General features: G+C 36.4%; 1 protein-coding gene across 1 annotated transcript; it reads left to right on the top strand.

Moving 5' to 3' along the window:
• Positions 1–22145, top strand: LOC134661533 (dual specificity protein phosphatase MPK-4-like). The gene is made up of 10 exons (XM_063517656.1): positions 1–352; positions 733–864; positions 4531–4630; positions 5049–5102; positions 6284–6407; positions 7198–7255; positions 7554–7727; positions 8672–8832; positions 20534–20720; positions 22010–22145. The coding sequence occupies exons 1-10, from the start codon at positions 235–237 to the stop codon at positions 22111–22113; spliced, it is 1212 nt and encodes a 403-aa protein (XP_063373726.1). The 5' UTR covers positions 1–234; the 3' UTR covers positions 22114–22145.
• Positions 22146–27339: the final 5194 nt, after the last annotated feature.

Below are 27339 nucleotides of genomic sequence, written 5' to 3'. Positions count from 1 at the left end.
AGTTATCAATAACAAAATGAAATGACATTATTGATTTTTGGAGGTTGTATACGAAACTGCAGTTGCAAGATTAAAATGTGAAAATAAATTAACAAGTGCCACTTTTACGCGTTGTTTTGACTGTAAATTCGTAGTATTTAAGTTCATAATGCGTCTTAAGCGGCGTTTTCACATGTTAAAAGGTTTCCAACTTGAGTAATACGTGTTGGTTCTGTAGATGAAATAACCGCGGATATGGCCACGGCTCAGTGCTCCACGGACGCAGACGTCCACGCTGCAGAGGCAGACGCGGAGGACCAGGAACTCGATTTAGAGATCAGTGTGGACAAGATTGACGAGGGACTGTTTCTTGGTGAGTTGATCATCATTTTTTACCAATTGGACGGGCTAAGATGACCATTCTACCTCGTTTTTGGTGAAATAGCTGTGCTATTGTATTTTTTATGTCCTCTTGCTGAAACTTTATGTGATCTATTAACTATAGTATACACAGGGACTGATCATATTCAACTTAAACATGATGATACAGGTTGAAACTTTAACCACAAGCGCATACTCTGCGTAGTGACTTTATAGGTTATACTGAACAACTTTTACTATGGGACCAATGTCGAAACCCTGAAAAAAAAAATTTGGCTGACCCATATAAATCAGCAGCATATCAAATTATCATGAATAAAAAAATAAGATTTATAATTTACATTTCTTACCCTGACCATTGTAACATTCCAGGGAACCTAGCATGTGCCCGGGAACAGAAGACCCTGGAGACCCTCGGGATCACACACATACTGACGATAGACCTGGTGCCGCTGCCCAGGAGTCTGCAGGACAGGATCAAAGTTATCTTCAAGTATGTCAAATGTAAGTACATAAATAAATATTATAGGACAATCTGATATAAAGACTATTCAGCCCTTCAGTAAGCTCAGTAACCCGGACCTCCTGATTTGTAGGCAGGGTCGCTACCAACTAGGCTATGAGGCTGTTATAGCTTGTATTTATATGTATGTCTCTGGGACGTTTTGTTATCACTATAGTATAAAACAAAGTTGCTTCCCGCTGTCTGTCTGTCCCTATGTATGCTTAGATCTTTAAAACTACGCAAAGGATTTTGATGCGGTTTTTTTAATAGATAGTTTCAAGGGGAAGGTTTATGTAGAATTTGTTAACCCATACGAAACCGGGGCAGGTCGCTATAGTTATAGTAATATTACATGTTATATAAGTAGTAAAGAAATTGAAAAAAGAACTGTCAACGGATGGAAAGCCTACTGGTCATTGAGAGACATTCTAAAAAACCAAGATTTACCATTGTCTTGCAAATCAAAGGTATTTGATATGTGTGTTCTACCATGTATGACATACGGATGTCAAACCTGGGCAGTAACTAAGAAAGATCTCCAAAAGTTAAAAGTTTGCCAACACAACATGGAAAGATCAATCTTATCTGTAAAAAGGAAAGACAAAGTCAGACTCACAGATATTAGAAAGAAAACTAAAATTAAGGATATATCAGCGACTGTAAAAATGTTAAAATGGAAATGGGCTGGACATATGGCAAGAGAAGGTAAAAATAAGTTGGACAGAGAGGTAGTGGAATGGTATCCTAGAGATGGAAAGAGGAGAATAGGGAGACCAATAAGGAGGTGGTTGGATGACATCAAGAAGCATGCGGGATTAAACTGGATTGGGACAGCACAGAATAGAGAGCTATGGAGAGAGCTGGAGGAGGCCTATGCCAAGGCAGACTAAATAATTAGCTGCTTTGATAGTGCACGACACCTTGCACTTTGTGACTATGCGTTGAAACTTGGCACAATTGATTCTTAGCTGGTCTTGAGTTGATAGAGACCGGGAGCCAACGAGAGCCACCTCCTTTTAGTGGGGGGGGGGGAAGTTCGACGCTGCCGCGCTTCAATTAACCTGCCGAATCCTACTATATGACGTCACCATAAGCCTTCTGGCTCATATATGAGCCGTGGGAGCTGACAGATTAAAGCAGTATTAGGGCATGTGATATATCATTTTCGGATAAACTAAGGACGAGGAATCTATTTTTAGAACAAAAACAATGCACTTTCTAACAAAAAAAATGAATAATGTAGAAAAGACTAAAAAAATTATATTCGTTTTTTTACAATTACCAATTTTTTTTTTTAAGTTTAACAGAAATCTCAAAACAAAAAATATAGTCGTAAAGCTACACTTATCTAGTTTACAAAAATATATAGTTTATTATATAAATCTGTTGAAACATGGGAGATAAAAAATAATATTCAGCATGGGTTAGGGTGATCTCAATTATCTCAATGCATGATCGTCCGTGAAGTAGGGCTTAGGTACTGTTTTAAACACACGAATGGTGAATATATTATTGTTTTAGATCTGTTAGCGCCACTTGCATCATCCCACTAAGCCGGGGTTAACCGGTTAAACCTGGATAACCATTTAAGCTGCCGGGTTTTCCAATTGAACCAGCCACGGCACTGTTTTATGCATTTGCAGTATTTGCACCTGACAATTTCTAAACGTGCTTCTGCAGCAACAGGCAAGTACGTCTATATAGGCTCCCGGTTGTTGTTGACCTTCGTGCAACCTCAAGTAGACGGACAGGGTAGATTTTGAGCTTGTGCCAATAACTAACACCAAACATGCGCCCCTTGATATAATATGGCTTTTAAAAATGCTGATCTAAAGTAGCTTTGGTCTGTTTGATGTCTTCTATCTGCCGGTCTTTCTTAGTATAGGTACTGTTATTTACGGCACTCATTTACTGAAGTATACGATGCTGATCTGAAATAACAATTATGACCTACAATCTTCTGGTTTTAGCTTGGAGATCCTATTATAATTTGTTTCAAAAAGCAGAAAATCTGACCTATCTTATAAAATGACACTCGGATCACGGTGCATGCATCTGGTGCTGTCGATCGAGGCTTTACGACACTCATAATACGTACTGTGGAGACGTATGTGATGTGGTGGTACTGGCAGTTGCACAATTGCACATGTGCAAAATTTACCTTAGCTTGAGGAACTGTGGGTGCATATAGGAACAGGAAAACATAATCAGTATGTGTGCTGTCATGATATCGCCACCGCCTTAGGTATAAATGGTATTTTTGGTGATAGAAAATTAAGAAAAGACGGGTTTTAACACGGTATCTTTGTTCAATGATAAAGGAAAGAGAATAGTGTACTTCAGTAAATGAGTGCCGTAAATAACAGTATACTAAGAAAGACCGGCAGATAGAACACATCCCACAGACGAAAGCTACTTTATATCAGCATTTTTAAAAGCCATATTATATCAAGGGGTGCATGGGGTCAGTTGGCACAAGCTCAAAATCTAGGTACCCTGTCCTGTCTACTTGGGGTTGCACGAAGGTCAACAACAACCGGGAGCCTATATGGACGTACTTGCCTGTTGCTGCAGAAGCAGGTTTAGAAATTGTCAGGTGCAAATATGTACTGCAAATGCATAAAACAGTGCCGCGGCTGGTTCAATTGGAAAACCAGGCAGCTTAAATGTTCAGACCTCTGGATGTGCAGTGGATCGTCATCATCATCTTCCTCGCGTTGTCCCGGCATTTTGCCAAATGTACATTGCGTTGTTTCATTTAAAATACTACGCGCCACTTGCACTATCCCACTGACCCGGGGTTAAGCGGGTAAACCGTTAACACAGTATCGAATTGTACTGGTAACCATGGTAACTCCAGGTTTAACCGGTTAATCCCGGGTTAGTGGGATGATGCAAGTGGTGCTAACAGATCTAAAACAATAATATATTCGCCATTCGTGTGTTTAAAACAGTACCTAAGCCCTACTTCACGGACGATCATGCATTGAGATAATTGAGATCACCCTAACCCACGCTGAATATTATTTTTTATCTCCCATGTTTCAACAGATTTATATAATAAACTATATATTTTTGTAAACTAGATAAGTGTAGCTTTACGACTATATTTTTTGTTTTGGGATTTCTGTTATACTTTAAAAAAAAATTGGTAATAAATAAAAAAAATAAATATACTTTTTGTAGTCTTTTCACCTTCATTCATTTTTTTTGTTAGAAAGTGCATTGTTTTCGTTCTAAAAATAGATTCCTCATCCTCAATTTATCTGAAAATGATATATCACATGCCCTAATACCTATAGCTTTAGAGAAATGTGGCTTCAATTGAAGCGCGGCAGCGTCGAAATTCCCCCCCTCCCCCCCACTAAATAAGAGTTGGCTCTCGTTGTCTCCCGCTCTCTATCAACTCAAGACCACCTAAGGATCAACTGTGCCAAGTTTCAGCGCATAGTCACAAAGTGCAAGGTTCCCATACAACGGCGTGCAGTATCAAAGGGGCTAAATTAATAAAAAGCAATGACATTAAAAATATATTTATTAAAATTACTTAAGAAAATTTTTAAATGAAATGTGAATTAATTTAAATCTAATATGTAATTAATTTTATTTTTTTGGTCAATAAAGGCTATTCTTATCTTATCTTATCTTACATGTTATATTTACAGTGGCCGATGTACCAAAAGACGATCTGATCTCCCATTTGCCAGAATGCAACGAATTTATCGAGAACGCCGTGGAAGCTGGTGGTAACGTCCTGGTCCATTGGTAAGCATTTACAATAGTCTTTTGTTATACAAGGAATATGAATACTGATATATTAATATTGATATTGATTTAACCTTCTCTTAGAGTCACTGTATGGTCATAGAGAAAAAAATACATAGAGTGCTCACTCCATAAATCAGTTTTAGTACCAAAAAGACTATTAGCATCTAGCATCGAGTAGCGGAACTATCAGTACTGCTATTTGACAATAGATGTAGCACCGACCGGAAAGTCTTATGCTGTTGAGATAAGACTCTCCGGTCGGTGCTACATCTATTGTCAAGTAGCAGTACTGATAGTTCCGCTACTCGATGCTAGATGTTGACACTGAAATTAATAGTCTGAACTGATGTATGGAGTGAGCACTCTTGTCTTACTATATTTGTCTATGGTATGGTGTTTCTATTCGATGTTGCAGTTACTTTGGCGTGTCGCGCTCCGCTGCGGTTGTCATCGGTTACATTATGAAAAGGTTAGTAAAATAAATGTGACGTTCCACGGGAAAAGGTACGGCAATAGTATTGAAGCGGCGTTAATAATAGCGTAGGTGCCAACCGCCATAATAGGGATGATGACACATGTTGAATTTTATAACAAAATCTAGTAAAATAGATAGCAAACAAGCAATTTATCATAATAATGTGGACATTAAAATAAAATATGGAAATGTTACAAAAATACAGGACCTGAAAGTTTCAAAATGTTTTTTTTTTAACTTACAAAAACGATAAAATTAAGGGTACCATTCGATTCCTTACATTTTATCCAAAAATATATTGTATAGCAACTATATACATAAACGCAATATTTCACCGACAAAAACGCAATTTTCTTGTTTTGTCCATACGACAAGATGGGCTCTCAGAGACCTTGACGTCACGTTCATTTATCGTTTTGTTAAGGGCGTTTCGCGAGTGAAGTGCGAATGTCGGACCTTGACTACAATTTCTGACTTTTGTTCTACTTTGCCGCAATGGGTCCCATATAAACATTTGATCCTAAAAACAAACCCGATCGGTTGATACCATAAATGAAAATTAGTCATGTAGCCTATTAAGGTACCCTTTATCCGCGTGGGACGTCACAAATAATAATTTTATATATGTAATTATAGGGACTACGTTTGTATGGAGAAGCGCTCATCCAACATCCTCTTAAAGCCCGCGCGATCGCCATATCTTCCATCACCATCACCATCACAAGTTTCGCGCGGTGTGCCTTATCTTTTGTTCCTGTCTAATTTCCTGTTTTACGCATCTATGCCTTGTCCCAGTTGTCCTGAATACGTACCAAACAATTGGCTATTTAACCACTAGTCAAATCAGTTTTTTTTTCGAACTGTCAAAACGATTTGGCTACTATGGAATTTATATGAAACACTAGCATGTGACGTCACAATCAAATTACCTAGTCTTTATAGTTCTATACGGGTTTCAAAATAGATATTGTATTCGTGTCTAAAAATAACTGCTGTCTACGTTTCTCCATTAATCTTCTGGTGCTTTATTTCATGCATGGTGTAATATAGTTTATTTTAAATACAGTCAAATACCCTATTGGGACTGTAATTTACAATTTCATGGTTATTAATTCAGTAGCAAATTTTTGAGAGAGGCCTACGAAGGGTTAATGATGATGATTGTTATTTTTTAGATATTTTCTGGATTACGAGGACGCCTTCAGGTTGGTGAAATCACAACGGCGCTTTGTCGGACCCAACCCTGGTTTCATTGCTCAACTCAAATTGTATGGACAGATGGGCTATGTGCTTAATAAGGTAAGTAAGGTTTTTTCTCAAAAATGGACGGCAAAGTCGACGTTGCCGGTTAAAAAATAAGTCGCGAAGTGCGTAGTTTATGGTCATTCAAAAAATTAAAAAGTTAAAAACATTGCAGTCTCGATTTCGGGACTGCAATGTTGCATACAAATTCCATTATTTAATGAGTTCCAAACTTTTTAAAACTTTAAATGGCCGTATCAAATGAAGGCATAGGTCCATTAAACAGCCAAACAGATGATCAGCACTTATTATTGTAATGTTGGTACCGCGACTATTTAGGTGTCTCAAATACGTTGGCGTATTTTCAGCAGAAAAATACACTTTTTTTTTAAAGGCGGCAAACAAATCTTTTTAATGGTTTTACTTTTTTCTGTGAAAATTAGAACGTTGCTTCTGTAAAATATTTCTATTTCTTGCACCATTTTTGAGAAAAGCACTATATATGACTTGGCTGGAAGGCTACTTGCTGGCTTCGGATTCAATTAAACGGACTCCCAAGGTCGTCCGTTTAAAACGAATCCTCAGCCTGCAAGTAGCTACTTCCGAACCTCGACAATAATGTACTATTAAAGGGTCGGCAACGCGCATGTAGTATCTCTGGTATTGCAGGCGTCCATAGGCGGCCTAGTGCGGGCCTAGTCAGGCGGGCCGTATGATTTTTTGCCACCGACATGGTATAAAAAAAAGAAATATTCTAATAGCATTATTAATAAACTTTTGTCAAATCTCCGTTAATGGAATTATTATGGAAAACTTGCGTTATTAACTAATTTTTTTATAATTTCAGGACGACCCAAGATACAAACAGTTTCGATTAAAAATGGCGGGACAAAAATTAAAACAAGGTACCTAACTTGAAATTGCACATTTTCTGAACTGGCTTAAGACTCTTACAATCAAAGTTACGCTCTCATTTTAAAACTAAATGGTCATTCGACGGGTTAATGTGATATATAAGTATAGTCGCCATCAGATATATCGGAGCGGCCAAGGTGCTCACAATATCTGAACAAGCACTCTAACGCCTCGATAATAGAGGCGTGTTCAGACATTTGATACATAGATATTTTCATTCACTCATTCATTCCATGCGTGCCAGCTACTCGTCGACTTGTAACTTATGTTATTTTTTTTCGTTTTCAGTAAAAATCCTCCCCCAACTTTTTGCGGATCTGATCAAACCGGATCCGGGTTTGGTCCGCGAGCGCCCGGACCCGGTCGTGTATCGTTGTAAAAAGTGTCGCCGGGTCGTCGCCAGCCAGAACAACATTATACCACACGTACCCAAGCAGGTTAAAGTCGAGTTGGCTAAGAGAGGTACGTATTCTGTTAGAAATATGCAGTCAAGCGTGAGTCGGACTAATTACTTAGTTTTTGATCCGACCCCTACGGGTTTTTTAAAGGCAATTCACTCGCGTTTCACATACAAAAAATACATTGTTAAAAAGTGGGTAATGTACAGAACCCTTGGAATGCGAGTCCGACTCACACTTGGCGGGTTATTGAGCGAAAGTTGTTTAATCGGTTACATACCAGGGGCCCGTTTCCCAAAAGCTTGTAACTTGTAATACAAGCGGAAGTCCCTTTCAACAAAAGCTGTCTAAAAGTGCCATCCGCTTGTATTTATTACAAGTTATACAAGCTTTTGAGAAACTGGCCCCATCAGGGCGTTAAGATTGTTATTCATATTTTTGTCAACCGTATAATCATCGAAAAACCCGCTACGATTTTTCAAAACCCCTGTTGTCTGAACGCATTGCACCTTAATAATAATATTTTCACCTCAGCAGCTCGAACAAGGGTACTTTGCTACTTAAAAACGGTGGGCAAAATCGCATTTTGCTCACTTAGTGAGACAAAATGAGCAAAATGCGATTTTGCTCACTGTTTTTAAGTAGCAAAGTACCCTTGTTCGAACTGTTGAGGTGAAAATTTAATTGTTGGTATATCTTAAGAAAACATGAGTGAATAGAGGTAAGTGATGAAGAAGGAATACATTTTTCGGGTTCTCTAATATGTTCTCACTGCTGAGGTGAAGTTTTGTGAACTACACGAGATCAAAGTTTACATCTCGTGCGCTTTTGAGTCCCTTACTACGCTCAAGATTCTAAATAAGATTCACGAGCGTAGCGAGTACTATAGAATCTTTCGCTTACACGGGACTCAAAATAAGCACTCGAAGAAATATCAAACTTTGATCTCTTGTTGTACAAATAACTATTCCACGCATTGATTGACAAAGATACCCCATTCCTTTCCAGGTATCAGGCCATCGATATCCAAGCTGCCCGGTGTCCCGTGCTCCGAGAACGGCCAGGTCCTCATTCAGAGGCTGAAGAGCTTGGCGTGTCACATACTGGACCACGACACTACGGACACCACGGGGGTCCCCGCCACGCAGGACGGCGAGGGACCTAGCCATGTTAGTATACAGAGTGCTTCCTGTAACAGGAGCAATAAATTAAACTGTAGGCTGTACTCCTCAAACTGACCAACATTTGTTCAGCAACTTTTGAAAATAACTCAGGTTTTGATTTTTATTACACTTTAAAGTTTATTCTAAGACGCAATGTATTGCACATTTTGTTATGTTTAAAGCAGGGCTTGTTAACGTTACCAATTCACATTATAAAGTAACGTTACTTAACGTTAAAATCATAAAAATACCTTATTACCGGTAGTAAATGGTAACGATACTTGATAACTTAACATTATTATAACGTTAGCTAGTTAACGTTAATTTTATCGGTAATTTTACTTTTTATTGCAGGGCTTGTTAACGTTACCCATTTCACATTATAAACTAATGTTACCAAACTAACGTTAACACTATCATTCTTTAAGCTGATATTTGCTTGTAATTTCATACACAATTTTAAGGCCAGTAGACCTTATTGACCATAAATACGGCAGGGCTTCTGTCAAATTGAAATAGAATCAGTCAAAATTCATTAAAGATAATTATGTACGTTAGTAAAACTCAACTTTAATTCTAGTAGTTAGAGTTCATAGTCTTTTGTCATTATTCTTTATGTTTATCAAATGAAAGAGGTGGTATTCTACTTGTTTAAGATCTTTGTCCAATATGCATTGCGTATCACTCTCTCATTAAGCAAAATGTGAGACGCAAATACACAATGGACCGAGATTGGACAGATAAAATACCACCCGGCTGTGTCGGAATATATTTGCCAAAATAAGCAGGTTGCAAAACGTCATAAATTAGTTTGTTAAATATGATGGTATAGCTAATTCGTTACTTGGTCGGTTTATATTAGGTACAGGCGTCTTTGATATAATATACGTCAAGATTATATAGGTTGGATAATGTCTTGATTTTTTTTGTGAAATATGGAGGTGTTGCTGAAATGTAATTTAGTCGGATTTGTGCGAAGTTGAGCGTTATGTCAATGCTAATAAAGATGATGGTTTGACTTACTTAAATGAATAATATAATATCATTTTATTTTATATTTCCAATTCCCGTTTCATTTACACCCAATATTAAATCTTTTTCCGTAATAAAATGCGTATATAATTACTGTCATCATCTGTATTTATTTTATTTCTTTAACCCCTTATTCATAAACGCGCTACAAACTTCAATTAGCTAATAATAGTAATAATCGTTTGTCCTTATCTGTCACTTTAACTTATGTATTTGTAAACATAATTGAACTAAATCAGGCCCGTAAAGTTTATGAATAAAGTGGTTAATCTTTATTGCACAAAAGAAAAACCTTATAGTACAAGAGGCGGACTTAATGCCATAAGGCATTCTCTACCAGTTAACGATGGCTTGTCCTCCGGGCCATTTGATCGATGACCTCCTTTGATTATTTATTTTTAATGGACGCCAAAATCCAGACAGGAACTTCGATTTTGACATTTACCACAGTAATGCAGTCGGTAGAAATGTCGCGCTTCAAAATTGCTGCAGTCGACTGCATTGCTGTAGAAAACGTGAAAAAGGTAATTCAAAGGGTAATAGGGTTATATACACCGCGGGGGTTATTACCCGAAAGATTTAAACCAACGATTTTAGATCCTAATTAGAGTATATAAAGTTATATAACACATAGTCCAAAAACCCTTAATTTAAGAGATATTAATTATTTAAAACAAATCACAAGTTAAAAAATCTCAATTGTAACACACCCTTATGCGTGACGTAGCCACCAACTAATTTTACACGCAGACGCACTAACTGCATGGTTATTAGCCAAATTCGAACTTCTAACGAAATTTTGTTCTGTTCTCAATCACGAGAGTGCAATCTATTTACCTTCACGATAACTGGCTGATAGTTTGACGAAAATGACGAAATTGATGTCAAGATATGCGCAAGATAAAATCTTTAAATTTGATTGACTGTAATAAATAAAATTCGCCATGCCGCATTATCCTCCGGCTCATTTAGCGGATATTCACTTTGTGTACGGATTTGGAAACCCGAAGAACTATGTCAACTATGTGCTTCCGGCACGACGGACCCACTTCAGCCTCGTTCCCAGTTCGTAAATTGGCTAGACGAACAATACCCTGAGAGGTGGATTGGCCGTGGAAGCAACGTCCTAACTTGACCCGCCCGGTCACCCGACTTAACGCATTGGTTTTTTTTCTATGGGGAACTCTGAAAGATAAGGAAGGAATACTCAACACCAGTGAAGTCTGGAGAAGAATTATTAATAAAAATTCGAACGGCTTCCGAAGAAATAAAGAACACCTTTTGTAAACCTAAATAATGAAATCCGTTTAAAATTAAATCATTGTGCTGAAAACGGTGGTACACACTTCGAAAACCTAATTCATTCTTCTTCTTCAACCTAGCGTTTTCCCGGTCTAGCGCCAGGGTCCGCTTTCCTGCTCAGCCTTCTCCACTTTGCCCGGTCTTTGGCATCCTCAGGTGTGAAAACCTAATTCATTAAATTAATAAAAAAGCGTAATTGTTTAACATAGTTGTTTATTTTACTTTACTCAGTATAAATCAACACATCGAGAATTTAAAATACGTACTGATAAGCATGATCGATATTTTAACAAAAGGTAATTCATTGATTTTAACAAAGTAATCATCCCTTTCCAGCTGTAGTATGAGTTAAAACAATAAGAGACATGATTTCTTTCGGATATAATCATGGTTAATGGCTTTGGTTATCTCACTCAAAGGAAAAGATTTTATCGCAAAGTTTCAACAATAATAACTGCACTGTACCTACTGTTGTAGTAATTAATAAAGTTTTGATACAATTTGTGGTATTTTGAGGTGCCAATCAATTGAAATAATTTCAACGTAAACATGATCCTAGACATAACTTGACACTTCTTGTCATGGAACACATGTCACTGCATTCGCCGTGCATCGTATGATATCGGAGTGATTCGTGAAATGTCATGCTCGCTCTCTGTTTCTCTACTTGAGATTAATTAAACTCGCTCACTCTCTGAATAAAGGTTTGTTCACAAAGAAGCGGTAAATTAATATGATTTAATTTGTACTGAAATAGTAGTTTAATTAAAATATATAATTGGACCCATGTTGATATAACATTATTTACGCGTACTGTCGTCAAAAATACGTGGTTTAAATCTTTCGGGTTATTAAATCCCGCGGTGTATAAGATGAAATGATGCATTAATAAAACTTTAGTTAACTAACAATATTATATTAAATCATTAACAACTTTGACAGCACGATCTCTTCGCAGGTAGGTGCTCTACAAGGAGTTTATATTACAACATTATTTCCAAGAAATAATCTCTCATTATTAAATTATACAACGGGACTTAATCGCGTATCGTTGTATAATTTAATAATGTGTAAAAATCGTGAAAGTTTAAATCAGTGTAATCTCTCATTGTTACGAAAATGTTGGTAGGGTGGCTTTAGGTTACTTTTCGTTCATATCGTCTTAATACGTCATATCGTGTTAATACACTCAGTATCAATCAACCTGTAAAGATATTGTAGCCTGGCCTTTTCTCGAAAAGTCTTCTAGAAAAATTTACGCTCATGTCGTCTCGGATATGAGTATATTTATTAGTATTGACGACCGGTCTGGCCTAGTGGGTAGTGACCCCGCCTGCTAAGCCGATGGTCCTGGGTTCGAATCCCGGTAAGGGCATTTATTTGTGTGATGAACACTAATATTTGTTCCGGAGTCATGGATGTTTTCTATGTATATAAGTATGTATTTATCTATATAAGTATGTATATCGTCGCCTAGTACCCATAGTACAAGCTTTGCTTAGTTTGGGGCTAGGTTGATCTGTGTAAGATGTTCCCCAATATTTATTTATTTATTTATTTATTTATTTATTTATTTATTTATTTATTTATTTATTTATTTATTTGGTATCAGTGCATTCAGTATAATATCCTGAACACAAATATATGAGATGACAAGCGCGAAAGTGGTGAGGGTAGTTACTGTGATGCAAAGTTTTTACCATTTTTCTTTTAAACATACCATGTGGGGTACCAAATGAAAGGGCCTTGTGAGTAGATCACAAATATATAACATACTGTAACACTTTTACTACTTAATCCAACAAATTATTTGAAAACGTTCAAAAATTTCACAATGAGTTGATTTCCAACTGCTCTAAATTGACTAAGATAACTTGATCCCAAGTTTCCTTGCAATTATACGTAATCGAGGGCCAGGCTCATACTAGTTCTCATGTCGCGATGCGCTATCGCCACAGACCTGTCATTGTCGCGCTCGCGCTTGACAGACAGCTGAAGTGTGCGAAAGGGAAGCCATCACGTATATGAACATCGCATGAGTGCGAAAGAGTCAGACTACAAATGAGAAAACGTGACCATTTTTGAGTTTGACGACGGCCGCGGACGGCCAAGAGCGTATCACCGTAATTTTCAATTTGAAAAATATACACAAATTCGGAAGAAAACTATTTGATAAACTAATACAATGAAGATAGTGTCTTGTAGTGTACCGGATTTCAGTGTCACGGGGCCAAATAAACCTAGCAAATATTCATTTCAGAGGAATAATGATATTCCGAGCGAAATTTTCTTAACGATATTTTGTCAAATTAACAGCATAAAAAGTGTAAGAAGCCGGTTTATACAGTTGATTATAAGTTTTTCTTCCTTTGTGTGCTAATATTTTATCATATTACTCAATAATTTAAAATATTTTGTGTAAAAACATAAACTGTTACTTTACGCTAGGGCTTGACAAAATGTTCAGATGACAGTATCGATAACTTGTCGGTATATTAATAGCTACCTATCTATGTAATCATTTCTTCACAAGACATAATTGGGTGGATCAACTATTTCTTGTTGTTATTCTGTCCGGTCACCCAAGAGACAATAGTAGCATAGTTTGTTAGAAGACATTGTCCACCACCTTCTTCTGACACGCTTGGTAGACGACCCTCAATGGAAAGGGTTTATAAGTTTCACAATAAAGCGTGTTTGAAGAATTTAAATGCCTAAAAATCAGGTTTTAAAGAGTGACCCAGGGGAACGTAACCATGGCAACGAGTGACAAGAAAAAGTTGATTCTCCCAATTAAGATATTAACCTTTATAACCGACTTCAAATAATGATTGCTATACCTTTTTGAAGGTGCAGATGTTTAGCAGTAAATTTAAACTTCACTTTCCAACACAGTAAGAGTTAGACTAAGATAAGGCTGTAACGATTTTGATAGCACACGCAGTGCAGGTGTTATTTTATACATCATAATGTCGTAGAATTTTAACGTTTAAAATAACACATTTGAAAAAGTAGTCGATAAAGCAATCAAACACCGACAGATTATTAATATGTTATAAAATGACATCACTATTTTTGATCTCACATAGACAATTTACGCACACACTTGCATTTCATTTTTGGTCGCACTTTTGAAGATTGACAGTTGTTCTTGTCTATTCTAATTCTATGGCTATCGCTAACAAAAACTAAGCGTTACGAATTGCTGACATTTGCTTCTTTTAGTTTCTCTACTCAAGCATCGGATGACAGGATCGTTGAAAAGGGACAAACATATCCTTTGACGTTACGTTACTTTTCTCGTGAATTGTCAAATTTTAAAATTCGAAATTATAGTCTGTCAAGCCGGATATGTCAGTAGCAATGTAAAGCAAACTAAAGTATGGTATCCCTAGGAAACGAACAAAAAGCAGCAATGTACCTACGTAGTGATTATATTCTCTTTGGTACCTACATCGAACAACGATGAAATGTAATACGCAGATTAGACTCTCGCGCGAGCCACGAGACGAGCCGCGAGCCGCGCCACGAGACGCGAGTCCACCGCTTACACTCGCGTTCGGCTTGTCATTCGGTTATAAACCTTATGCCGTGCCGTTAGTGTTTAAATTATATTAGCTCGACGAGCTTGCGAGCCGCGAGACGAGCCACGAGCCCAGCGCTTACACTCTCGTCTCGTGGCTCGGCTCGCGGCTCGTCTCGTGGCTCGTGCGAGAGTCTAATCCAGGGGTAAACAAAACAGTTCCACAGATAACACACATATGACACGCGATTTTGGAATTATTCGAACAGTGTTGCTAACCCGCGATTTTTCAAATTTGCCGCCTTTTACTACTGACAAGATTTGGTTGATCCAGTATAGCTTTGGAATTTGTCCGGGTGGCTATTCGAAGTATAACTTGGTGGACGGTACTTACTAACCAAATAAGCTTGAGATCCAGTATCATAGATAGTTGTAAGACTTCAAGGGTCTATTTATATCTGACTGTGCATCCTGTATTCTAAACGTTTTGTGAATAGATATAAAAATTGACACCTATCATTTTTCACATAAACACAGACACTTTATGCATTGAATTATTAAACCTTAACGCAATGCCATAAGTCATAAGGTATATTTTCCTAATATACCTTGATGCTAATTCGAACTTTGTTATAAAAGATGTCATTTTATATCATTCGCGCGTGCATTTCACTCGTACTAGATGAAATATGTATTGGTGCGAGCGAGACGGTTGGGCGAATGATAACAAAATGATATCTTTTTGACATCTTAAACAAAGTTTGACTTGGCCTCTGTGGAAGCCTGGAAATACAGCATACTTCATTGACTTTTTATGCTGGAAATTGATTTAATTATTGCGAGAAAAATAAGTATGTAGTCTTCAATAACTTGTACAGTTATGTACTGCCAAAAAACTAGAAGTGTCCATTAATTGTGTAGAACATTATTTGCTGTTTGTTTCCAAAATCATGCTGCTATTCTGCGAATATAGCAGTTCCTCGGGCAGATAAATTAAACATGATCGAAACAAATACCTACTATTAAATTAACCACAATAGTAAACTTTTCTCAGTGTGGGATATTCTCGGTCATGGAAAACTTACAAAATTATTGTTTTTTTCATTAAATCTATAATTAATATTATTGTCGGGAGAAATTCTGACCGTGTAGTCGTGTAAGCTTCATAGCCCATTCTTCAAAAAAAATATAGTTAGAAATTACTGTTTAGGTAGTATAAAATATAAAATAAAAAAAATGTTATTTCTCAAAAACGGGAACAGATATCAAGTTGTTAATTCGCAGACGGGTATTCAATATGATATATAATTCACCCGTGTAGAAACATTTTACTGTGCAATTAATGTAACTTTAACTTTATATTGACTCCACTATTAGTAATTCGGTATTGTTAGATTACAAAGTAATCTGGGAATCGGTAATCAGATTACAAAGTAATTTCGAGTAATCGTGGAACCAGGAATCAATTACGAAATGCCCATCTCCATTTAATATGTCTTTGTCTCACGGAAGTTTTGTTATTAAAATTGCCCATCTCTGCTTGAGAGTGAATGAACATTCGCTCGATTGTCAACGATGATGGCACCTATCAGTTAATCAAACGGTAAATAAGCAGCTGTTAACGTTACCTACTAACGTTAACAATGGTGTATCGATACCTTTGACTTAACGTTAGCTCAAATTGACAGCTGCTAACGTTACCATTTTGTTACCGGTAAAGAGTAGTATAACTAACGGTACCTGGTCTAACGTTAGTTACAACTTAACGTTAAATCTGTCACCTTGTGGTAACGATACCAACTTTTTAACGGTATTTAAAGCCCTGGTTTAAAGCGTGACAGGCAACGTCAAACACACTGATGTCAGCGTACATTGAAGGCAATATTTATTTTGTATGAAAAAGAGGAAGTCTAAAGGATTCATAATTTTTAAAAGTTGCTGAACAAATGTTGGTCTGTTTGAGGACTACAGCCTACAGTTTAATTTATTGCTCCTGTTACAGGAAGCATCCTGTATATGTCGGCGGCCGATCGTAAGATCAGGCATATCGTGAAATTCCTAGGCATATCGTGAAACGTGAAAATCTTTGACCCGATCCCTGAGTCGACGGAGCCCCGCTACGGATAAATAGTTTTTTTTTTTATTTTTTGTTAAAAATAGTTTGTACATCGTGTTAAATACTTACATTTAAAAAACACGCCGACGCACACACACACTAACTAATTAGGAAACAAAATAATATAAATAATAAATAATAGAACATTTAAAAAATAAAAAAAACTCATATAGTTCATCATTTTGTAAAGCAGTTAAACGGTGATTTATGTAATTTTTCCAAATTTATTTTTTTATAATTTTTCCAATATGTATTTTTAATCTTCTGGGTTTGCCTAATGTAAGTTTTTGGTTGAAAAATAATACAAATATGAGATATTTAAAGAAAACAACGTTTATTCCATACGTTTTGGCTTAGGTGTATTACGCACACACACACAAACACATGTTTTACTGGGATTTGGATGGGATTCGAGCGAGTTATTTAACAAACAATTATAGTTTGTCAAAGGACTGTCTCATTTCAAACATAGAGAGAATCATACTATCTTTGTCTTACACTAGTACTAGCACCCAAAAGAAAATGATGAGTATAGTTTTCCTGGTTCTTACTGACTAACAAATTGGTTTGACCAACTATATTTCAACATGAAATAAAACTATTAAACCGGATTATATCGCGTATATTACGGGTGTCACCCGTTGACCGCGAACGCTGTAAACGGTTCGATACGTCGGGATGTAGAATAAATTCAATAATATCTGGGTGACCGAGCTTCGCTCGGAAAACATATAAAAACTTGAAAACGCTCGTTTTCCCAGAGATAAGACCTAGCTAGATCGATTTTTCGCCCCCGAAAACCCCCATATAGCAAATTTCATCGAAATCGTTAGAGCCGTTTCCGAGATCCCCGAAATATATATAAATAAATAAATAAACAAGAATTGCTCGTTTAAAGGTATTAGATTAGATACGGGATATAATCCGTTTTAATAGTCTTATTTCATGAGTATAACTATCGCGGTACATATGGAATGGGAATAGCCCTTGAGTAGTTGACGGGTCTTTCCTAGGGGGTAATTGCACAAAAGATCCCTATGGGTCGAAGTGTATCCTCAAGGGCCCCCGAACAACATAAGATAACTGGGGGCCGATTTTTGAATTTCGATCGCTCGATTTCGTCACTCGAAAATCGGTGGAAAACGGCGACTTGCTAATTTTTGAAATACGAGTGATAGAAATTTGGAATCGAGTGGTATTGACCACTCGTTTTCAATTCTATTAGTAGAATTTATATGCCTAGTAGTGGAGATATTACTGAACGAAATATACGAAATCGAGCGATCGAAATTCAAAAATCGGCCCCCTGGGCTTTTTTCTAAAATAAATATCGAAAACCCGATTCTTTCAAATCTGGACATTCTTGGGATCATTCTACTCAGAATCGACAGCACTACCATTAAAAAAACGAAAAAAAAGAAGTCCCAAAATGTCCATTCCATTACGTCACGTTTTTAGTATGAAAATATTTTCACTTGTATGTCACGTGACGTAGTGGAATGTACAATGTTCATACAAAATTTTGGGACATTTTTTATCATCAGGATTGAATATGCTAGTGATTCTGAGTTGAAAAAACCCAAAAACACCAGGATCTGGGAGAATCGGGTTTTCAATATTTATTTTAGAAAACGCCCAACTATAATAAGAATAAGAATAAGAAACCATTTATTGCAACACAAAAAGCATACAGGTTACAAAACATAAGGATTGAAAAAATAAGAATAATTGTGCGGCAAAAGGAACGGGCTCAGCATACGCTGCGTCAGTCATTTCATTACAAATTGCCTGCGCAGCGCTGATTTTCAGTCCGTCCCCTTCACTGAACCACATTGACATTTAGAAGAAGAAGAAATACATTTATTTAGCATCAGGTACAAGTAACACACAATACAAGTAACACAAACAACTTAGATGCTAAACAGGATCCCCACTCAGCATAATGCCACGGCAAGCCATGACGCTGATTTTCAGTGGGTATCTGACTTAAAACTAATCTACATCTAAACTAAGACTAAACGATTTATGCGGGTTAAAAAAAATTCTAAACAAAAAACCACTACAAAGATCTGTAGTTAAAGTAGGTAATAATAGTTTAAGTCTTGTTATTGGATAAGTCTATCTATCGCGGTAACCAAAGACAATATTATACAGTTTAAATCTAGACTTAAAAAGTTGTACATGAATTATCAAAAAGAGTTTGAGAATATACACGTGACCAGCCCCGTGAGGGATGCGTTCATAAAGTTAATAGTTAGGGAGGCGAATAGGGGAATTTTCGGCAATACTCGAGCGTGGCAGTTTAAGATATGAGAGATACCTTAGACCTAATAGAACAACCTTGTAAAGTATTTAGCTCTATATGTAGTGACGCGCGCCTAGGATAGACGATCAGATTAGTAAAAAAAAATGGACAGTCTGAAATACTCGAGCGCGTCAGATTAAGATATTGGGGGTTGATTTTAGTGTTTAAAGACTAAATTTAACTAATCTGACGATAAGTCCTTGACGCCGCCGAGTTATAGGGTCGCGAACTTGTAAAAAAAAAACTTTAATCCGGCATTCTCGAGCGCGATTTTTTTATTTTTTATTTTGAAGAATATAATCTAAAACTTACTAAAAATACAAAATCTGCCGGTTTCCGCATGACCGGAAGTGTGGAGGAGCCATTTCGTCTTCCTAAGAACGCGTTGCGGCATATAAGTCGCGAACGATACATTTTACAAAAAAAAGTTTAAATAAACAAAAAAGGTAATTTTATTTTACACAAAAAAAGGTCTCTTTACATTTTTGTCCAAATAAAAAGCGCGGCCACGGAATTTTTTGAACCAAAACACCTTTTTCGGTCAGATTAAGAGAACCCACCAACATTTTTGTCAGATTAAAAAAAATATGCTTTCAGGATACCGAGATAAACCTCCCCTATGAAAATCTGACGCGCTCGAGTATTTCAAAAAAACTTTTTTTTTTTGCATTTTTAAAAATTCATCGTAACTTATCGTCACGCCGAAATCGTCAGTTTTTTTAAAGGAAGCTTCCTTGGGGCCTACTTAACACCCCTTCCGAAAATCTGACGCGCTCGAGTAAATTTTTTTTTTTTGCATTTTTGACTACTTTATATGCCTACCCCCACCACGCAAACCGGCAGATTAGTATACCGTTGTTATCAGAGGCACTCGGGGCATACGTAGTATGAATATCTGACGCGCTCGAGAATGCCCAAGTAACTGTTTTTTTTAACATTTTTGAAAAACCGTACACGCCAAACCCACCGCTAAAATGGTTTTTGCCATACGAGCTTTTCTTTTCGAAATTATTTTATCTTTCGATTTTGATAGGTCTCGACGGCGCCGTTGAATTACGCCATTTAGCTACCTCGCCTCCCTAACTATAACTTTTAGGTAAATACTAACCACACGAAACATATGCTATACTGTTCCTGTATTAAGTACCCCGTAAGGAAACTATTACATACTAAAGTTTTGGTTTTTATTGTGAATTTCATAATTTAAAAAATATTTAATCTTAATACCATTCCAATTAGCTGACCAAGGGCGGGTTTAAATTCAGCAAGCTGTACCCGCACCTTTTTCATTACTTACACAATTTGTTGCACAATGTTTATGTACCTAAGATGGACTAATTACCTACCTAACCCTTATATTATACCTAAGAACTGCTGTAAAAAGTAATGAAATAAATGCATTTGTATTTGTATTTGTATATTTGAACAGTTGGACGGTTACCACGAGCAGAACCTGGTGGAGGCGGCGATAGCGGCCCGCGACTGCGCGGACGCGTGCCGTCAGATGCTGTTCGTGGAGCCGATGGCCTGGATGAGCGGCGTCACGCACGACGCGCAAGGGAAACTGCACTGCCCCAAGTGCAACTACAAGATAGGCAGCTTCAGCTGGGTCTGCGGTAAGTACCTTTTCTCAAACATGCAATGAAATGTCGTCGCTCCGGGCGTTATATCAGGCTTCGAAGTATCACGTTTAGGGCGGAGCAACTCCAGAGAACTGTAAAGAAATTTCATACGAAATTGAAGGCCTAGGCCGGGAAGTAATTTTTTTTTAAATTCTAATGTAAACATGGGGTCTGTGTCCATACAGGCTAAACAGCCGAATTATATATATTTTTTTTATATTTTAGTGAATGAATGGTTATCGGACCAAAATATCCGTGTTAACGCCTGTTATACACGAACGTACTGATATTAAGAATACGAGTCTGTATAATTCAATGTGTTGATGAATAAATTTAAAATCTTGTCTATACGTAAGTCGCCAGAGACCATAGACAATATTTAAAATCCTCTGCATTTATTTTATTTATTGAAATTGAGATTCTTATTATCAGGTTGTGTATAATGGCCCTAATAGGGTCTATTCGAACACTGCACACGCGAAATACGGACGATTTCCATAAAAAAAAGTCATTATGGCAGGATTGGAAGAAAAATTAAAAAACTTTAGTCGTGTAGCTATTTGTGGTTGATATTTATAATTTGTTTTTTTGAGTGGTGATTTTTTTTTATTTCATTGCATATTATGTTTGAGAAAAGCACTATACATGCCTAGCCGTGAAAAGGTCTTGCCGACTTCGTATCACTATCCGGCCTCCCTACGGTCGGCCGTCTATACCTACTCACCCGGCAAGCCCTTCTTTCCCGGCGTCTGCAGTAATGTACTATTACTTAAATAGGGCACCCTTTGTTTCCCATAAAGTTTTAAGTCATAATGTATTTGCTTGTCATATTATCATTAGTCCTAAAACTGGCTCCGTTAACTTTTCAGGATTTTCGTAAGGTTATCCTCCTATAGGTTAGATTTGGAAAAAATAGAGACTTAAATATTGTCAAATATTCCCCAAAAATGCCCGCGACACAGACTCTCGTACAAGGTTAAAAAAAAGTAAAAAGAGCTCAGTTTCTCAGTATGACCTATATAAGTAATATTAATATTATTAAATTAACACATTCAGTGCCGAAAACCAGACTATCGGGTATTCTATGATTTCGTTCCCAAGCCAAACGACCTGATAGTCGGAATCGTAGCACTACAGCTTTATATGACGAAATTTTTGTGGCCTGGTGCGGATGTATTGTTTGGCCGGGTGGCAATGAATATGTTAACCACGCAAAATATAACTATTGGTTAAAACAGTCTATACATTGGAACTATATTTGACATGAAGTTTTCTATTTTCAGGTTGCAAGTGTCCGTGCGGTCAGAAAGTTGCGCCCGCCTTCTACCTTGTACCGTCGAAGGTGGAATGGTCCAATATTGTCCAAAACGTACAAGTCACGGTCTAGAGTCCAGCGCGCTGATGGTCGCGCTTCGATCATATGTAGCTTACCAGAGAAGGGTCCTTATGCTCCATGTACATAAGGACCCTTCTCTGTGGAAAGCCACATATTACCTATAATAAATAAATAAATTGATGTGCTAAACTTCCAAAAACCATTGTACGCGCGAGGTGTAAAAAGCTTAGATTATTCAAGAATAGTGTTCGTAAGCGTTACTGGTAGAAATGTTATTGAGCGAATTGTAAAATGTTGACCCAAAAACTGGCGGCAATAGGTCTTATTATTTTATCTACACAAATTACGGCCAGCATAAACATAAACTATTGTTAATACATGCTTCACTAAGTTACTTCAACCATAGGTAAAACGGATACCTACATGTTATAATATATCTAATGTTAATTGTTTAGATAATATTTGGATGGCCTTCTTAATATAAGAAAAGCTCTGAAAATCTCGTATTATATTATAAATTATTCATAATATATCCGTCGTTGCTATTTTCAATAACCCTCGAATACATGCTTTTTCTTTGAATTAAGTAAATTTACAATGTGATTATTTACTGGATGCAGAAACGAAATAAACATAACATTTATTTTTAATAAAACGTTGTTGCAATGAAGCTTATATAGATATATTTTTACATATAATAATTTTAATTCAGAATTACGTAAGTAACCTATGTGTTTTTAACCAGGCCTTTCAAGTAATGAGTCTTCCTGTATTGTAACGAAAAGTAGCCTTAATGTTAAATTGTCTCCATTTGTGTTACAATGATCTTAATGTATGAACTTCTCCATAACTGCTTCTCATTTGGGCGTTTTTTTTTTGTTGTCCCCTACACTTTTTTTTTCAAATTTGGGATTTTTTATGTTATTTCTACTCAGAATCACGAGCTCTTTCTATCCTAATAGGAGAAAAAAAGTGTCCCAATATTTCCATACATTTTTCTATCTTTCCATTCCGCGACCGGCATACAAAGTCTATGAAAAATGATGACGTAATGGAAATAAAAACCTTAGGACACTTTTTTTCTCCTATTAGGATAGAAAGAGCTCGTGATTCTGAGTAGAAATAACATAAAAAATCCCAAATTTGAAAAAAGTGTAGGGGACCACAAAAAAAACGCCCATTTAACCTTTTGTCATTTAAAAATGTCACGCACACGCCGACATCATTGGTACAAGCTATCAAAATTTGATGATGAGCACACACCTAGTTCATGAAATAATGGTATATAAAAGTGTCAATTTTGTTTTCACTCCTGAAAAGTTGACCTTTTCCACATCCGACCATATGGTACCTACTCAAGGTGAGAAATATGAACTTTACTCGAAATTATGACGTTTATTTTGTCAGAGTAACTCTTATAAGCATTCTTGGCGACTCAATACAAATCACTACATTCTTTAACGGGATAATATAACGCTCCGGAAAACGGGCGTTTCCATGTGGACAATATAAAAGTGAACGATAAAACGATTGGGATAAGTTCGCTTTTGTACTTCTGTGCCATATTTGTGTCTGTGTGTTCTGCACAATAAGGTCAATGTTGACAGACCTAGTCTCTATTGTTTCCCAAAAAGTTTTAAGCCATAATGTATTGTTGGCCCGCATTTTCGTTAGTCATAATTCATTTGGTTCAGAAACGTGTCACTTTTCAGGATTGCTATAAAACAAACCTAACCTAGCCTAGCCTATCTATAGGATAGCCTTACGAAAATCCTGAAAAATTAACCGTTTCAGTTTTATGACTAATGATAATATGACAAACAATACATTATGACTTAACTTTACTTAACTAAACAAAGGGACCTCGGGGCAGACCGTCTATAAGGGAAGACCGTCTACAAGCTCTTTCGTCGGTTTAAACTCTTGCGTTATACACAAACTCCACTTACAGAAATCAGTAAAGCAGGAGGAAAAAATCTCTTCCTTTCCGACTGTGTTTGAACACTTTGAACGATGTATACTTATACAAATACGAGAGTTCTTGTCTTATGACAGTCTCTCTAGCCGGGCTAGCACATGATTGGCGCGACAGTATCTCGCAGCGAGATAGACTACCCGTCCCTCTTTTATTGACATATGTGTACACACACAGAAAAAGACGGGCAGTCTATCTCACCAATCATGCGCTAGGCCTGCAGCAATAGATTTAATTAACAAGTTAAAGAGTTTATACATACATACATACCATGGTCTAATAAAACATGGTCTTCTCTTCCCAGAGTGTCACTTGCCTACGTCACAATAACATTACCACTTTATTTCAACATAACATGTTACATGGGTACATTATATCTATGGTTAATAAGTTAAAATATTTCTTTATAATTTTATAATTTTCATTTATATGTATTTTATCTTAAATTTTACAATAACACGTCATTTTTAATTATTCGTTAGCAATATCTTCCGATTCACGAAATAAATTTCAGACGTTCGGGTAATTCTGTTTACACTACTGGCAACACAGGATAGCGCTGTCACATTTGACAATCCGCCATGTTGTCCCTGACCGTCATCCTTGTCGAACGCGTGTTAATTGTTATTTCCTTCTCGCTCAGTGTCAGCAGTCGCAGTGTTTTCCAAACTTTTCACGTCGTAAGCTTGGTAATTAATGTTTTGTTACGAAAATGGTTGGCTGTTCTATTCGGAACTGTAAGAGTAGGAGTGAAAAGGGCAGTATAGATTTGTTTTATTTTACTATGTTTCTACCATAGAATTAATATGACTAGAACAACTGTCAATCTTCAAAAGTGCGACCAAAAATGAAATGCAAGTGTGTGCGTAAATTGTCTATGTGAGATCAAAAATAGTGATGTCATGTTACAACATCTTATACCTTTAAACGAGCAATTCTTGTTTGTTTATTTATTTATTTATTTATATGTATATATATTTCGGGGATCTCGGAAACGGCTCTAACGATTTTGATGAAATTTGCTATATGTGGGTTTTGGGAGTCGAAAAATCGATCTAGCTAGGTCTTATCTCTGGGAAAACGCGCATTTTTGAGTTTTTGTATGTTTTCCGAGCAAAGCTCGGTCGCCCAGATATTATTAATAATCTGTCGATGTTTGATTGCTTTATCGACTACTTTTTCAAATGTGTTATTTTAAACGTTAAAATTCTACGACATTATGACGTATAAATAACACTTGCACTGCGTGTGCTATCAAAATCGTTGCAGACTTATCTTAATGTAACTCTTACTGTGTTGGAAAGTGAAGTGTAAATTTACCGCTAAACATGAGCACCTTCAAAAAGGTATAACAATCGTTATTATTTGAAGTCGGTTATAAAAGCTAATATCTTAATGATGTCTTGTGAAGAAATAATTACATAGCTATTAATATACCGACAAGTTATCGATACTGTCATATGAACATTTTGTCAAGCCCTAGCGTAAAGTAATAGGTTATGTTTTTACACAAAATATTTTAAATTATAGACTAATATGATAAAATATTAGCACACAAAGGAAGAAAAACTTATAATGAACTTTATAAACCGGCTTCTTACACTTTTTACGCTGTTAATTTGACAAAATATCGTTATGAAAATTTCGCTCGGAATATCATAAATCCTCTTAAATGAGTATTTGCTTGGATTATTTGGCACTATAACACTGAAATCCGGCACACTACAAGACACCATCTTCACTGAATTACTTTATTTAATACTTTTCGTCCTAATCCGTGTATATTTTTCAATTTGAAAATTATCGTGATACGCTCTTGGCCGTCCGCGGCCGTCGTCAAACTCAAAAGTGGTTACGTTTTCTCATTGGTAGTCTGACTTTTTCGCACTCAGGGGTGTTCATATACGTTATGGCTTCCCTTTCGCACACTTAAGCTGTCTGTCAAGCGCGAGCGCGAATTGTATGTCTGTGGTTTCTACACGAATAACATAAAATTAATGCCGTTAAAATAATTTTCACCATTAGTTAAAATTCTCCCACATTTTAAAGTTTGAGAACCTGTAAACAGCATGATGACGTAGGCAAGTGACAGTTAGGTCATTCGCGAATCTCGGAAGAGAGTACCAGGCGGAGTATATTATTATACCATGCATACATACTAATAAGTCCACGGGAAAGACATATCCTTAACCTCATACTAAAAAAGTTTTGACTCTAATGGTCATTTGCGATCAAGGGGTTAACAACATGTCGTTTTAAATTTGTCATTTTCGGAAACTTAAATTAAAGTAATATAAAATGTACAGGGTTTTTCAATGTGTTTGTGTTTTAATGTACATTTTATTGGAATAAATTGTATGAAAAATGTTAAACGCACATTCTAGTGGTGTATAATTATAATAAATTCTAGTTAATAAAAACATATATTTAGGTACATGAAGAACGTATATATTAACATTACGCATATAAAAAATCGTATTATGATGTTTAAATACAAAACAACATATATATTTTTCTCAATACTTAATTGAAAAAAAATCACGTCTCGTTACAATATGATTAGATTATAGATTTAATATATATTATATGCTACAAATACATAACCCCTTCTACTGTAGACGGTTCCAATTAAGGTGAATTGGGGATTAGTGATTTTTAAAATTATCCCGTTGTCGATGTTACCCCAACGCACCTTATAAGGTATTCTAACAAAAAAAATCAATTAAGAACATGTATAAATAAATGTAGGGTGCCTAAAATGTAATTAATGTTAAATATTTGCTGTTATAAATATTTATTGTTTTTAGTAAATGAAAATACGAAATCGTTGGATTAATAAAAATCCCTTTTCTGTTTTCGTGTTACAACGTTTACACATTGTCCGATCCGATTTTTAAAAAAATTATAGTTTTCAGCTTTTTCCCTGTAACTTGCCAAATTTCATAGTTCTAGGTCAACAGGAAGTACTTACCCTTTAAATTTTGATTCTCTTGAGTGTCTAAATATAGGTACGTTTTTTGCGGCATAAACGGCCGTATCTTTTGTTTACGTTAACTCAGAAGTATGATTTTTTTACCTCCACGCGTTCCCGAGATAAAGAGTCTTGACAGTAGAGAACCGACAGACGGACGGACAACAAACCGATCCTATAAGGATTCCGTTTTTTCCTATTGAAGTACGGAACCCTAAAAAGTAAGGGACGACATGACATTCTCTAGCACCGGAGATTGTCCAGGGTTCAACCGATATCCGATATCGGAACGGAAGACGGTCCTAAAAACTGGTGTTTTCCGTACCTACCC

Source organism: Cydia amplana, chromosome Z, assembly GCF_948474715.1.
Source record: "Cydia amplana chromosome Z, ilCydAmpl1.1, whole genome shotgun sequence".
NCBI classification, from domain to species: Eukaryota; Metazoa; Arthropoda; class Insecta; order Lepidoptera; family Tortricidae; genus Cydia; species Cydia amplana.
The sequence above is the reverse complement of the archived record's forward strand: the minus strand, read 5'-3'. Positions and strand labels throughout refer to the sequence as shown.